Here is a 10,755-nt window from a genome sequence, read left to right as displayed (position 1 = left end):
CCAGAGGCCCATGTGTTAAAGGGTTAGTTCCAAGCATGGTGCTCCTGGGAACTGGTAGAACTTTTAAGAGGGTTTCAGGTTACTGTCTTACTGCCTTGAAGGGGACTGTGAGATCCCAGTCTTTTGTTCTCTTTAGATCCCTGGCCATGACATAAACACCTTACCACAGGCCCAAAAGCAACAGGGCGACTAACTACGGACTGAAGCCTCCAAAAATGGAACAGAAAATAAAGTGGGCTGGGGATGTAGCTCATCGGCTATATGTGACTGCCTGGCAAGTGTGAGGTCCTCAGTTCGATTTCCTCTTTTTATTTATTTATTTTAAATGAATTACTATAAATATAGTGCCTTTATTTATTTATTTATTTATTTATTTTTATTAAAAAAATTTTTTTTCCTTTGGTACCAGGGATCGAACTTGGGACCCTGCACTTGCAAGGCAGGTGGTGGAACCACTGAGCTACATCCCAGACCCCTTGATTTCCTCTTTTTTCTCATTGAGTTTATTGGTACTTTTTAGGTATACAGTATAGTTACATTCATCATCGGGATCTAGTACCTTTACGTGACAGGTCTTGGTTCTTATCTGATTTCCTCTTTTTAAGTTGAAGATCTCACATATTTTGCTACAGTCACACAAAGCTAAATGGCATGCTTAATAAAGGAAAGTTTGAGAAATGTCATCCAAATTGCCTCTTGAAACAACATCTGCTCCCAAAGTGACTAAATGAGCCAAAAGCCAAAGTGAAGCTGTGGCTTTCTGCTATGACCAACACTGACCTACTCCGAAGTCCACTGTAGCATAGAGGCCTTGCAGGGTCCCACACTGCAGAAATTCTCCTTTTGCCCCGTCAGTGGTGAACAGAAGTACATTGTTCCCCAGATGGTATCGGAAACGCTGCTGCAGGAAACGTAGGTAGTCATAATCACAGGTAAAATAGGAGCCATACTCATTTTCCACCTGTGAATTTAAAAGAGGAAGAAGAAATTAGGAGTTGCTAGTGTAGCCATTCAAGTGCAATCTTTGTGGTGGAAAATCTCTGAGTACCTGCTTAGACAAAAAGGCTTCATGACACACAACTAATTTTCCAAAAAGCAACTCAGAATAAAAGCTCACCTTCTATTAATCCTCCCACACTGCCTACCTACAGGAAAAAGAAAACTAACAATCCAAATTGGTTTTGGGATGGTAGTGATAGTCACTTCTCTATTATCTCCTATAATACATATTTAACATTACATAGGTAATACCTTCCATGGCAGAAACGTTAGAAAATAAGAGAAAAATGAAAAGACAATGGAAAAATCATCTGCTAACTCCACTGTTCATAATCATTGTAAAGATTTCAGTACATGGCCTTCCAGATTTATACACACTAAACATAGTGTCTTTTCTCAAAACTCATATCTTATTATTTGCACCATTTGTAACTGCTTTCTTCCCCTTAATACATTACGCAAAGTAGCCAAGGCAGTAAGAAGGATGAATGCTAGACACAAATGGACCACTGTCTATTTATTACCGCTAACAAATATCAGAGCATTTGCAGTTTTGTGCCCCTTTTAACAACACTCAGTTTGTGCTCAACAACATCAGTGTTTCTAAACCAAGTACCTTCTACCTTCCCCAGGAGACACTTGGCAATGTCTGGAAACATTCGGGATTGCCACAACCAGAGGAGGGCGTGGCACCAGTGGCATCCCATGGAGAAAGCCTGTACACGCTGCTGATGATCTTATACTGCACAGACAGTCCCACAGTGAAGAGTGACTGGTGTAAAATTGCAATGGTGTCAATGCACATATTCTCAGCATTCCCACGCAGTGAAAACTGGCTTCTTTTTGGCTTTTGTTTTGTTTTGTTTTTTGAGATGAGCTTGCTTTGTAGTGCAGGCTGCCTTGAACTATGTAGCCTAGGTTGGCCTCGAACTCACAGTGATACTCCTGCCTCACCCTCCTGAGTGCTGGCATTATAGGTGAGTGCCACCACACCCAGGTGAAAACTGATTCTTATAGGATAAAAAAATTTTTATTCTCTTCATAGACATATAATATATATATGAAATATGCATTATCCCAGGTATTAACATGTTATAGATGGGGAAGGATAGGCAATAAGAAAAAAGTTTTGGCCACTGGGTTCCATCTTACATGGTGCCCTGCCCTCATGCTGCAGGTTGTACTTCTTTTCCTACTTTTACTTGGCCCAAACTCATTCTGCTGAGCAAGTTTCTTTTCCAACCTTTTCCAACAACAACAACAAAATTGAAAAGGGTTCCTTAGGGAAAAGGGAAAAACAAACAAACAAAAACAAAACAGAAACATCCTTCAAGCAACAAAATAAACTTCTGCTCTACCCGACACACCGATGAACCTCAGAAATATGAGATCGAATGAAAGAAGCCCAACACTAAAAACTACACACATCACAAACCTCTACAGAAAACTTGAAAGCAGTCAAACTCCAAAGTCTGAGTACACGCAGATGTGGTAAAACTATAAAGCAAAGCAAGGTGCTGATGGTCCTCAAAGTAGTAAGTGGGAGGAAATGGGGTTCAATCAGGAAGGACCCAGAGAAGCTGTAGTGCGCTGGCCAGGTGCTGCTCCCCGCCCTGGGGTGGTGGTTGTGGGGGATTCAGTGTAATGGTTCACTGTACTGAGCTTGCATGCATGTGTGTGTATGTGTGTGCACGCGTGTATGTGCCATCTCTCACAGTTTCACAGATGTTTACACAATTATCCAACCATGAAATGTTAATCTATAAAAACATAAATTTTGTGATCCTGGGAAAACATGGTCTGCAAACACAAGCATGAGAAAGTGTGAGCCCCTAGGAAAGAGGTGCTCGCTGCAGTGGGGGAGCCAGGAGAGAGTCAGGAAAGCTTCCCCTCCCGAGGCCATTCAGGAAGGTGAGCACCTAGCTGGGGAAGGGGAGAGGTGCTGGCCCCCGTGCAGAGCTGGGGAGTCCAGGAAGCAATGGTGAATGATGAAAACCAACGAAGTGCCACTGTTATCTCTTGGATTTGAAATGTTGCCCAAAAGTCCATATGTTAAAGGCTTGGGAAAGCCTGGGGCGCTGCTGAAAGTCAGGTCATCGGGGTTATGACCCTGGAGAGGCTGAGCCCCCAGCCCCTTCCTTTCTCTCCCGCCCATCAGGAGGTCCACAGGCTCCTCCGCCATGCGGTCTCACCTCGCTGTACTGTGCCACCATGGGCCCAAACGTCTAAAACCGTAAGCCAAAATAAGTCTTTCCTCCTTGCGAGTTGATTTTCGCAGGCATTTCGTCTCAATGTCAGAAAGCTGCCTCACACAACTATGATCATTATTACCTGCACAGTCCTGCCTCCCAGAAGGCTTTATGAATGGCCATTTTCTCAGAGCGCTCCAGCAGTACCTTCCTAAGATCAAGACTCAGAACAGATCATAGCCAGGATGCCCGGTGCCATGAAGCCATCCTAAAAGAGGATCTACCTGCTGCTCACAGAGTAGCAAAGACCTTGGCTGATTTTCTCTGATACTTTGGTAAGTCCCATGAATATTCCTTTTGAAACAAATGAGTTCAGTGCTAAGAAAAGCTTTGCAAATACTAGCAAGGCCCACCCCATCTTTTCATAACAGATACTTAAATCACTGTGTCTCCCTTTGTTGTTGGCTACCGGGAAGGTCAGAGCCAACTTTAAGGATCAGCGCTAGCAGCTAGGTGAGCTCACAGCCTCTCCCACTGGGGCTCTTTTCTGCCCACCCTCATATCCCAATCCAACCCTGATTTTCTTTCCATCATCTCACTTTTTTTCAAGCCTTACTCATCTGTTATTGTCATTGTACTCTATACCTTAAAATAAACAGGCTTGTAATACATGGATACACATAATTTTGTCAAGTTTTAAAATTTTTGTCTGTGTTTTTTTTTGCTACTGGGGATTGAACTCAGGTCCTTGTGCTTGCGAGGCAGGCAGCAGAACCAGAGTTAAATCCCCAGCCCCCAACTTGTTTTCGTTTTTTGGCTCAGGGGACTTGAACCCCTGGCCTCAAACACGCAGAGCACTGCTCTTCCCCTGAGCTGCACCCCTAAACCCCTGATTAGGCTGGGGAGAGGGAGTGCCAGGGGAAGTAGAAGGAGGAGGGGGAGAAAGAGATGGAGAGGGAGAAGGGAGGGGAGGAAAATGCAGAGAAAGAGAGAGAGATAGTACAGAAGAGAAGATACATTTGCAAAACAGTTTAGGGTCAGAGGCCCCAATTGTCCACATGCAAATGTGAGCTCCGTGACTTCCTATCCGTGCAACTCCACCTGTAAAATGTTTTCTTATCTGTAAGATGCTAACAGTGCCTACTTCCCCCGGCTAGTATGAGGGCTAAGCTGGCACACAAACACTGCTGTACAGTGCCCACAGCTACTAAGCACTTGGAAAAGTAACAGTAAGACAATACTCAAGTCCTGTATCATTGCCAATTAGAGAAGAAAGAAAAAAAACCCAATATGTGTGAAGACAGGGTGAAAGTAGGGGAATGACATACAAATGGAAAAGGGCTTGCAAGACCCACAGAAAAAGTCACAGTGAGATTCAGATTCAGAGGAATCTGACTTTCTTAGAGCAGAGGTTAATAAACTTTTTCAAAAAGGGCCAGCTGGTAACTAATCTATGCTTTGGGACCACCGCTTTTGGGAATCTGTCTCAACTACTCAAATCGGGTACTGTTACTGCACAGCAGCGCTAAGTGATACACAAACAAATGGTGTGGCCGTGTTCCAATATGCTTTTACTGATAAAAATAAGTAGCGAGTCAGTCCAGGTCCAAGAGCCGCAGCCTGCAGGTCTTTGCTGTACGCAGTTACCTGGTGGGGCTCTTACACATGCAGACTTCTACAGTGGTTGGTCTTCTGAGGCTCCTCACCTCATAATGAATACTTCGCTAATTGGACAAAGTTAAGTTGTAGGTGGAACTAATTTTCACCTTGGGTGTTTCAATGGGTGTGGTTTGTGGCATTACTAATTTCTGGTACAAACTGAGATATAAACATCTCCTTGTGTACACCATCACGGTGGCACTAGCTTGGCTAATGCCGCCCAGAGAAGAAACACTGGTGCAAAAACAAAACAAAACACTGGCGCATCTAGCTGAATCATAAGGACAAATAAAGGAGTCAGTCTGGCTTCCTGCACCTGGAAAACAAGCGCTGAAGACCCCACATGTCCTCAGGCTCCTGAAGTTTCAGTGAGGTTTTGTTTTTTTAAATTATTGTTGTTTTCTATGTTCTTTTATTTTCTATACTTGCTGACTCAATGAACAAAGGGAAAGTGATCAGGTGGGATCCAAGAGGGTGGAGATGTGGAGGAGGGGCAGGACGGCAGTGACCCGGCAGAGTCCACAGCCAGGACAAAGTCAGCTGCGGCCCAGGATGGACAGGGGAAGGCACGCCCTTAAGACAGCCGCATGAGCGCTCTGTGGGGTTCACACTGGACCGCGTCATAACACTGGTGTGTGTGTGTGTGGAGTTTCCCGAGCCACCGGAAAGCTGTGAGCAGAAATTGAAAGTGACTCGAGGAGAAGGAGAGACTGAAAAGGGCAGCTAAAAATGGGGTTTCGGGCTGGGGGAGCAGCCTCGTACGTGTACGGCCCTGGGTTTGACCCTGAGTACCACAACAAAGAAGGAAAAAGCAAGGTTTTCACCTGATAAAAAGGATGTCCAAGAGTCAGACTCACTACCTTCCCACAGATGACGTGGCTTCCTCCACCTAACCAGTACGGACCCCGATGAATACAACACAGGCTTCGACTCCATTTCCCTGTGAGCAGCCAGCCGGCCCCGCTCCAGGAGACACCTCCTTCCACCCTCGGCTCACAGTGCAGATTTGGCGCTCTCCCTCTCATTCCGCCTGCACCTGAGGGGCGATGACCTCCCCACAAACAGTCCACAGCACTGTCCACAAGAAGAGACCTGGCCTGTGCTCCCTTAGGAAGGGCCACACTGCATTCCCTGGATGTCCTAGGATAGAGCCAGTTTTGCATAACTTTATCCATTTCAGTAAAAACACCCTTGGCAAAATGTCCAGTGAACAAGATTTTACGTTTCGCCTAAGTAATTTTACAAACACCAAAAACTATTGAAGACAAGTGTCCTGGCTTTTCACATGGATAAAGCATGCTTCACAATACCAGTCTTTACAGAGCCAACACACATGGAAGGAAAGTGGGGACAGGAAGTGGGAGAGAAAGCCCCCATTCACCACATCCTCTTTCTATTCCAGGAGTAAATGCCTGCCTCAGCAGTGCAGATACAAAGCCTTTCAGCCCACTTTGCACCCCTGCAGCCAAAAGATGATACAACATGCGGGAAAGAGATCCACTTTTTTTCCACCTGGTACAAAATACGGATACAAATAATTACTGGCATACGGAGAAGACAAATCCAAAAGTTTGACTGCCTTTTATGATACTAACCAGCAGAAATGAGGTGCACTCTTGATGTGGCCATCTGCCAGCTGGGCACTTCTGACCAAGCTGCTTAACCCTTTTGAGGTCCTTCATTTTAAAAGACAGGGTGGTTGGAAGAATCACAACAGGGACTCCAGGACAGGGCCCAATACGTGGCAGGCAATAAAAAATGGAAATGCAAGAGCCAGGAATGGTGGCATGTGCCTGGAGTCCCAGCTACTTGGGAGACTGAGGCAGGAGAACTGTTTGAACCCAGGATTCAGGGCCAACCTGGGCAACAGAGACAATGCTCATCTCTTAAAAAAAAAAAAAAAAAGTAATGCCTTCCCCAAATGGAATTTAGGGAAAAGCACCATCCGTAGCACTGCACCTTCCAGTAACAGCCCAAGGAAGCCCATTTCTGCATTACACCTGTCACTTAGGTAACAAAGCTAGAAACCTTCCCTACCATGCACAATCAGCTCCAGTTACCTGCACGGTTATAATCGGCCCTCCATTTTCATAGAGGAGAGGCTTCATCCTGGGCAGAAGGACTCCCAACCACTTATCCACAGCGGCAAGGTAATCTGGAAAATAAGCCAGGTTTTACATCACCACACACCATTTAGTACAAGGAGACACCAGTGCAATCTTATTATACAGAAGCTGCCAGCACTGACTGTCTTCTACAATGGGGTAGCCACACCTAAGAAAAACTGGCTTGGCGTTGTGGTGAACACCTGTAATCCCAGCACTCTGGGAGGCTGAGGCAGCCCGAACAACTTTGCAATTTAGCAAGAGACAGTCTCAAAATTAAAAATAAAACAGGCCTGGGGATGTAGCTCAGTGAGAAGGCCCCGAGTTTAGTTCCCAATACTAGAGGGGGGAAAACAGTCTGATAAATACTGCCCTGCAGGCTATTATCTCTCAGTGGGTGAGGCACAATACTGCTGTCATCTGTCCTTGTCATAGACACAAAGCCAGGTGCTCAGGAGGCAGACAGGAAATGTTTGCTAAACAAGAGGGGAGGCGGAATGCTATGTTGTCCTCTCAACCAAAGTAAGTTACTTTTTCTTTAAAAGTAAATCCTCATAAATCATATGTTTACATTGTCAAAAGGGGATAAGAAAAGTACATGCTTCATAAAGTTGCCATGAGGATTAATGAAAGTACAGGTGAAAACAACAATATACAAATGCCAAACTATACACTACTGCTAAACAAGGGGTGATCAGTAAAAGGAAAACACATGTACAGTCACTGGCTTTTTATACACTAAACATAATCTGTATTAGCTGCTATTATTTAAGAACCTCTGCCAGCCGCTACCACCTTCACTGTCCTCACCATCCCCAAGAAATTAAGTCTTCAGGAAACAGAAATGCAGCTAAAGGGGGTCTTTCTGAGTGTTCAGGGCTTATAGCAAAAATAATCTCTCCTGGTTTAAAGACAGATAAGAACAATATCATTCATGTATCACTCTGTAAGAGTAGACAAAGAAATAGAAGACACTTTAAGTACCACACAAGCCAGTGACACCTCCGTGATGAGCAGATATTAACCACTGGCTGTGTAACACACTAAGCATGTAGGAAAGAAAGTGAACATTGAAGTTAGTTGGTCAACCACAATCAAGGTTCAATGCCAAACCAGAGAGTTACCAGTTTATCAGCAAGATCTGGGCAAGCAGTTCAAGAAAACCTATTTCCTACATGTTCAATGTCTGATAAAATGTCATGAATGGTAATTAACACTCAAACTTTCACTAACTTTCAGAAGTACTTATGCGCAAGTATCTCAGCTTTTAAAATACCTGACGCTTTTGATATAGTTCTTTTATAAAGTCTCTCAAGACTTCTCTAACAACTTACCTGGGTCAGAAGAGCGCAGAACAATAGATTGTTTCTCTAATAACCAAGCAGGTAATCCCCCCTAGGACAAGGGGAAAAAAGTAGGAGCCATTATAATGTCCATCTCATGAAGGAGTTCAGAGGAGAAAACAATTACTGCTAGTGGTGATGGAAAAGAAGAAAAGCTTCAGGAGAAACAGCACTTATGCTGGTGCTCTGGTTAGTAATTTTCAGGGACATTGGAATTTGGAATGTAGTAAAATTAAGATCATTCTGTTAATGCAATGTTTTGAAGCCAAGACCCTTTTCATACAGATTATCCCACTTAACTTCACAAATACTCTATGAGGTGGACAGAGCAGACAGCAGCAGCTGCATGTGACAGATAAGGAAACTGAGTTAGGTGAGTGACCACCTAGAGGAGAGCCTAGGCAGTGGCCCGACTGTCCTTCCCTGCTTGGGCACCTTCCTAAGTAACAGACGCCTGAGCTGGGTGTGGCCACAGGCCAAGTCTGAAAGGCAGAGTGTTATTTGAACAGCTTTAAATCCCGGTGCTCCAGACCCCATGCTGTGGCCCAGCCCTGCTCATGCTCACCAGGCAGGCAGAGCCCGGGGTGGGCATACTCACCATGTCCCACTCGGCACAGATGTAGGGCCCAGGCCTTAGGATGACCAGCAGTCCCAGCTTATGAGCCAGCCGAAGGAAATACTCCACATCGCGGTCCTCAGAAAACTCATACTGTCCTGGATGGGGCTCATGAAAGTTCCAGGGCACGTACCTGCCAAGACACACAGAGCCCATTCTGGAAACTGTCAGAATCGGGATGTAGGAGAGGTGGGAGGAAGGGTCTACAGCTCACACATGGGCAAGAGGGTGAAGAAGAGTGGGGAGGGCATTAAGAAAAATTATCCAGAACTTGGAAATAAGGCAAAAAAGATGACTACATTTCTGTTACTGCTTAGATCTAGATCGTTCTCCCAAATTCTCTTGTGCACGGACGCAGTGGGACCATAGGCATGGGTGCTATAGCTAACGGTGCTGTTGGGAGAGGGCCTGGTCTCATCCAAGGAAGCGATCATGAGGGTGTGACCTGGAATGGTGGCTCTCTTTCCCTGGCTCCTCCCTTTCTTTGCTTCCTGGCCACCATGAAGTGGGCAGCCCCCCTCCACTATACCCCTCTACCATCCTGTTCTGCCTCAAAGCTGGTGAGCTATGGACTAAACTGTAAGCCAAAATAAACCTCTCCTCCTTTAGGCTGGTGGGTGTAGGATATTTTGTCCCAGTAATAAGAATTTCCTCTCCCTGTTACACTAACGATTTTTCAGTGGGACTCCACAAGACTTCATTCATTCTCTGGGGAAAGTATTTTAACTATTAGGGGAAAGACTTGTTTTTGTTTGTTTGTTTTGTTTTGTTTTGATACAGGGTTTTGCTATGCAGATGAAGCTGGCCCCGAACTCAGATATAGCCCAGGTTGGCCTCAAACTCTCATTGATCCTCCTGCCTATGCCTCCTGAGTGCTGGGATTACTGGCATGCACCGTCATGCCCGCCTGGAAAGATTTTAAAGTTACAAATTAATTTGTGGGGTTTTTTCCACCTGGTACAAAATATGGATACAAATAATTACTGCCATACAGAGAAGACAAATCCAAAAGTTTGATTGCCTTTTATGATACTAACCAGTTTTATTTCTCAAGACAAATAATTTATTTCAGCATGGCTTTCTTGTAACTAACTATAAACCTCTCTTCCTCAAATTCTTTTTTTTTTTTTTTTTTTTTTTTTTTTTTTTTTTTGTACCAGGGATCAAACTCTGGACCTTGCACTTGCTAGGCAGGTGGTGGAACCCCTGAGCTAAATCCCTGACCCACTCAAATTCTTTTTTGATTCAGCTTTACCATCTGGCTAGTGACCTTAATCATGAGTTAACTATATTTGTTTTTGTCTTGGTACTAGGGATTAAACCCCGGGCCTTGTTAAGCAAGTGATCTAACACTGAGCAACAGGCTAGCCATGAAACAAGCATATTTTTGACACATGTTCACTATCTGTAAACATGTTTTTATCTTTTCATGGTCATACTTGTGTAAAGAACCAGGCTAGGTGGCACACACCTGAAAACCCAGCACTCAGAAGACTGAGGTAGGAAAACTGCCACAGGTTCGAGGCCTGGACTGCACAATGAATTCAATCAAGGACAGCCTGACAGCCTGAACTAAGAGTGAGATCTTGTCTCAGGAAACAAACAAATAACAATAAAAATACCCACTCTGTGAAAAGTAAAGGAAAGCAGCTCATACATATAGATCTCCCAGAGGAATTCTGAACTGCCTGCAGAGCTGAAAACTCAGGAGCCAGAGCCATTCCCCTCCGGTGGCTCCTGGGAAGAGGCCCTGCTTGGTGTTTTGACAGCTGCTATCCAAGCAAAACAAACTTTACTAGACACTTGTAAGTTTATGGCCCATTTAACACTTTACTTAAAAAAAA

The 10,755-nt window shown here is 44.6% G+C and overlaps 1 protein-coding gene across 6 annotated transcripts in view; it reads right to left on the bottom strand.

Moving 5' to 3' along the window:
* LOC104865892 (beta-galactosidase) overlaps nt 1-10,755 on the bottom strand; it is a 123,269-nt gene that overhangs the window by 75,791 nt on the left and 36,723 nt on the right. For all 6 annotated transcript variants that reach the window (XM_010629653.2, XM_010629649.2, XM_010629652.2 and 3 more), the window contains 4 exons: nt 8,894-9,044; nt 8,287-8,347; nt 6,908-7,002; nt 781-961 (listed from right to left, as the gene is read on the bottom strand). In XM_010629653.2, the coding sequence (XP_010627955.1) occupies nt 781-961; nt 6,908-7,002; nt 8,287-8,347; nt 8,894-9,044 (488 nt within the window). The remainder of the gene's footprint in view (nt 1-780; nt 962-6,907; nt 7,003-8,286; nt 8,348-8,893; nt 9,045-10,755) is intronic.

The sequence above is a fragment of the Fukomys damarensis genome, unplaced genomic scaffold (assembly GCF_012274545.1).
Source record: "Fukomys damarensis isolate Sample0158 unplaced genomic scaffold, DMR_v1.0_HiC HiC_scaffold_28, whole genome shotgun sequence".
Lineage (NCBI taxonomy): Eukaryota > Metazoa > Chordata > Mammalia > Rodentia > Bathyergidae > Fukomys > Fukomys damarensis.
The sequence above is the reverse complement of the archived record's forward strand: the minus strand, read 5'-3'. Positions and strand labels throughout refer to the sequence as shown.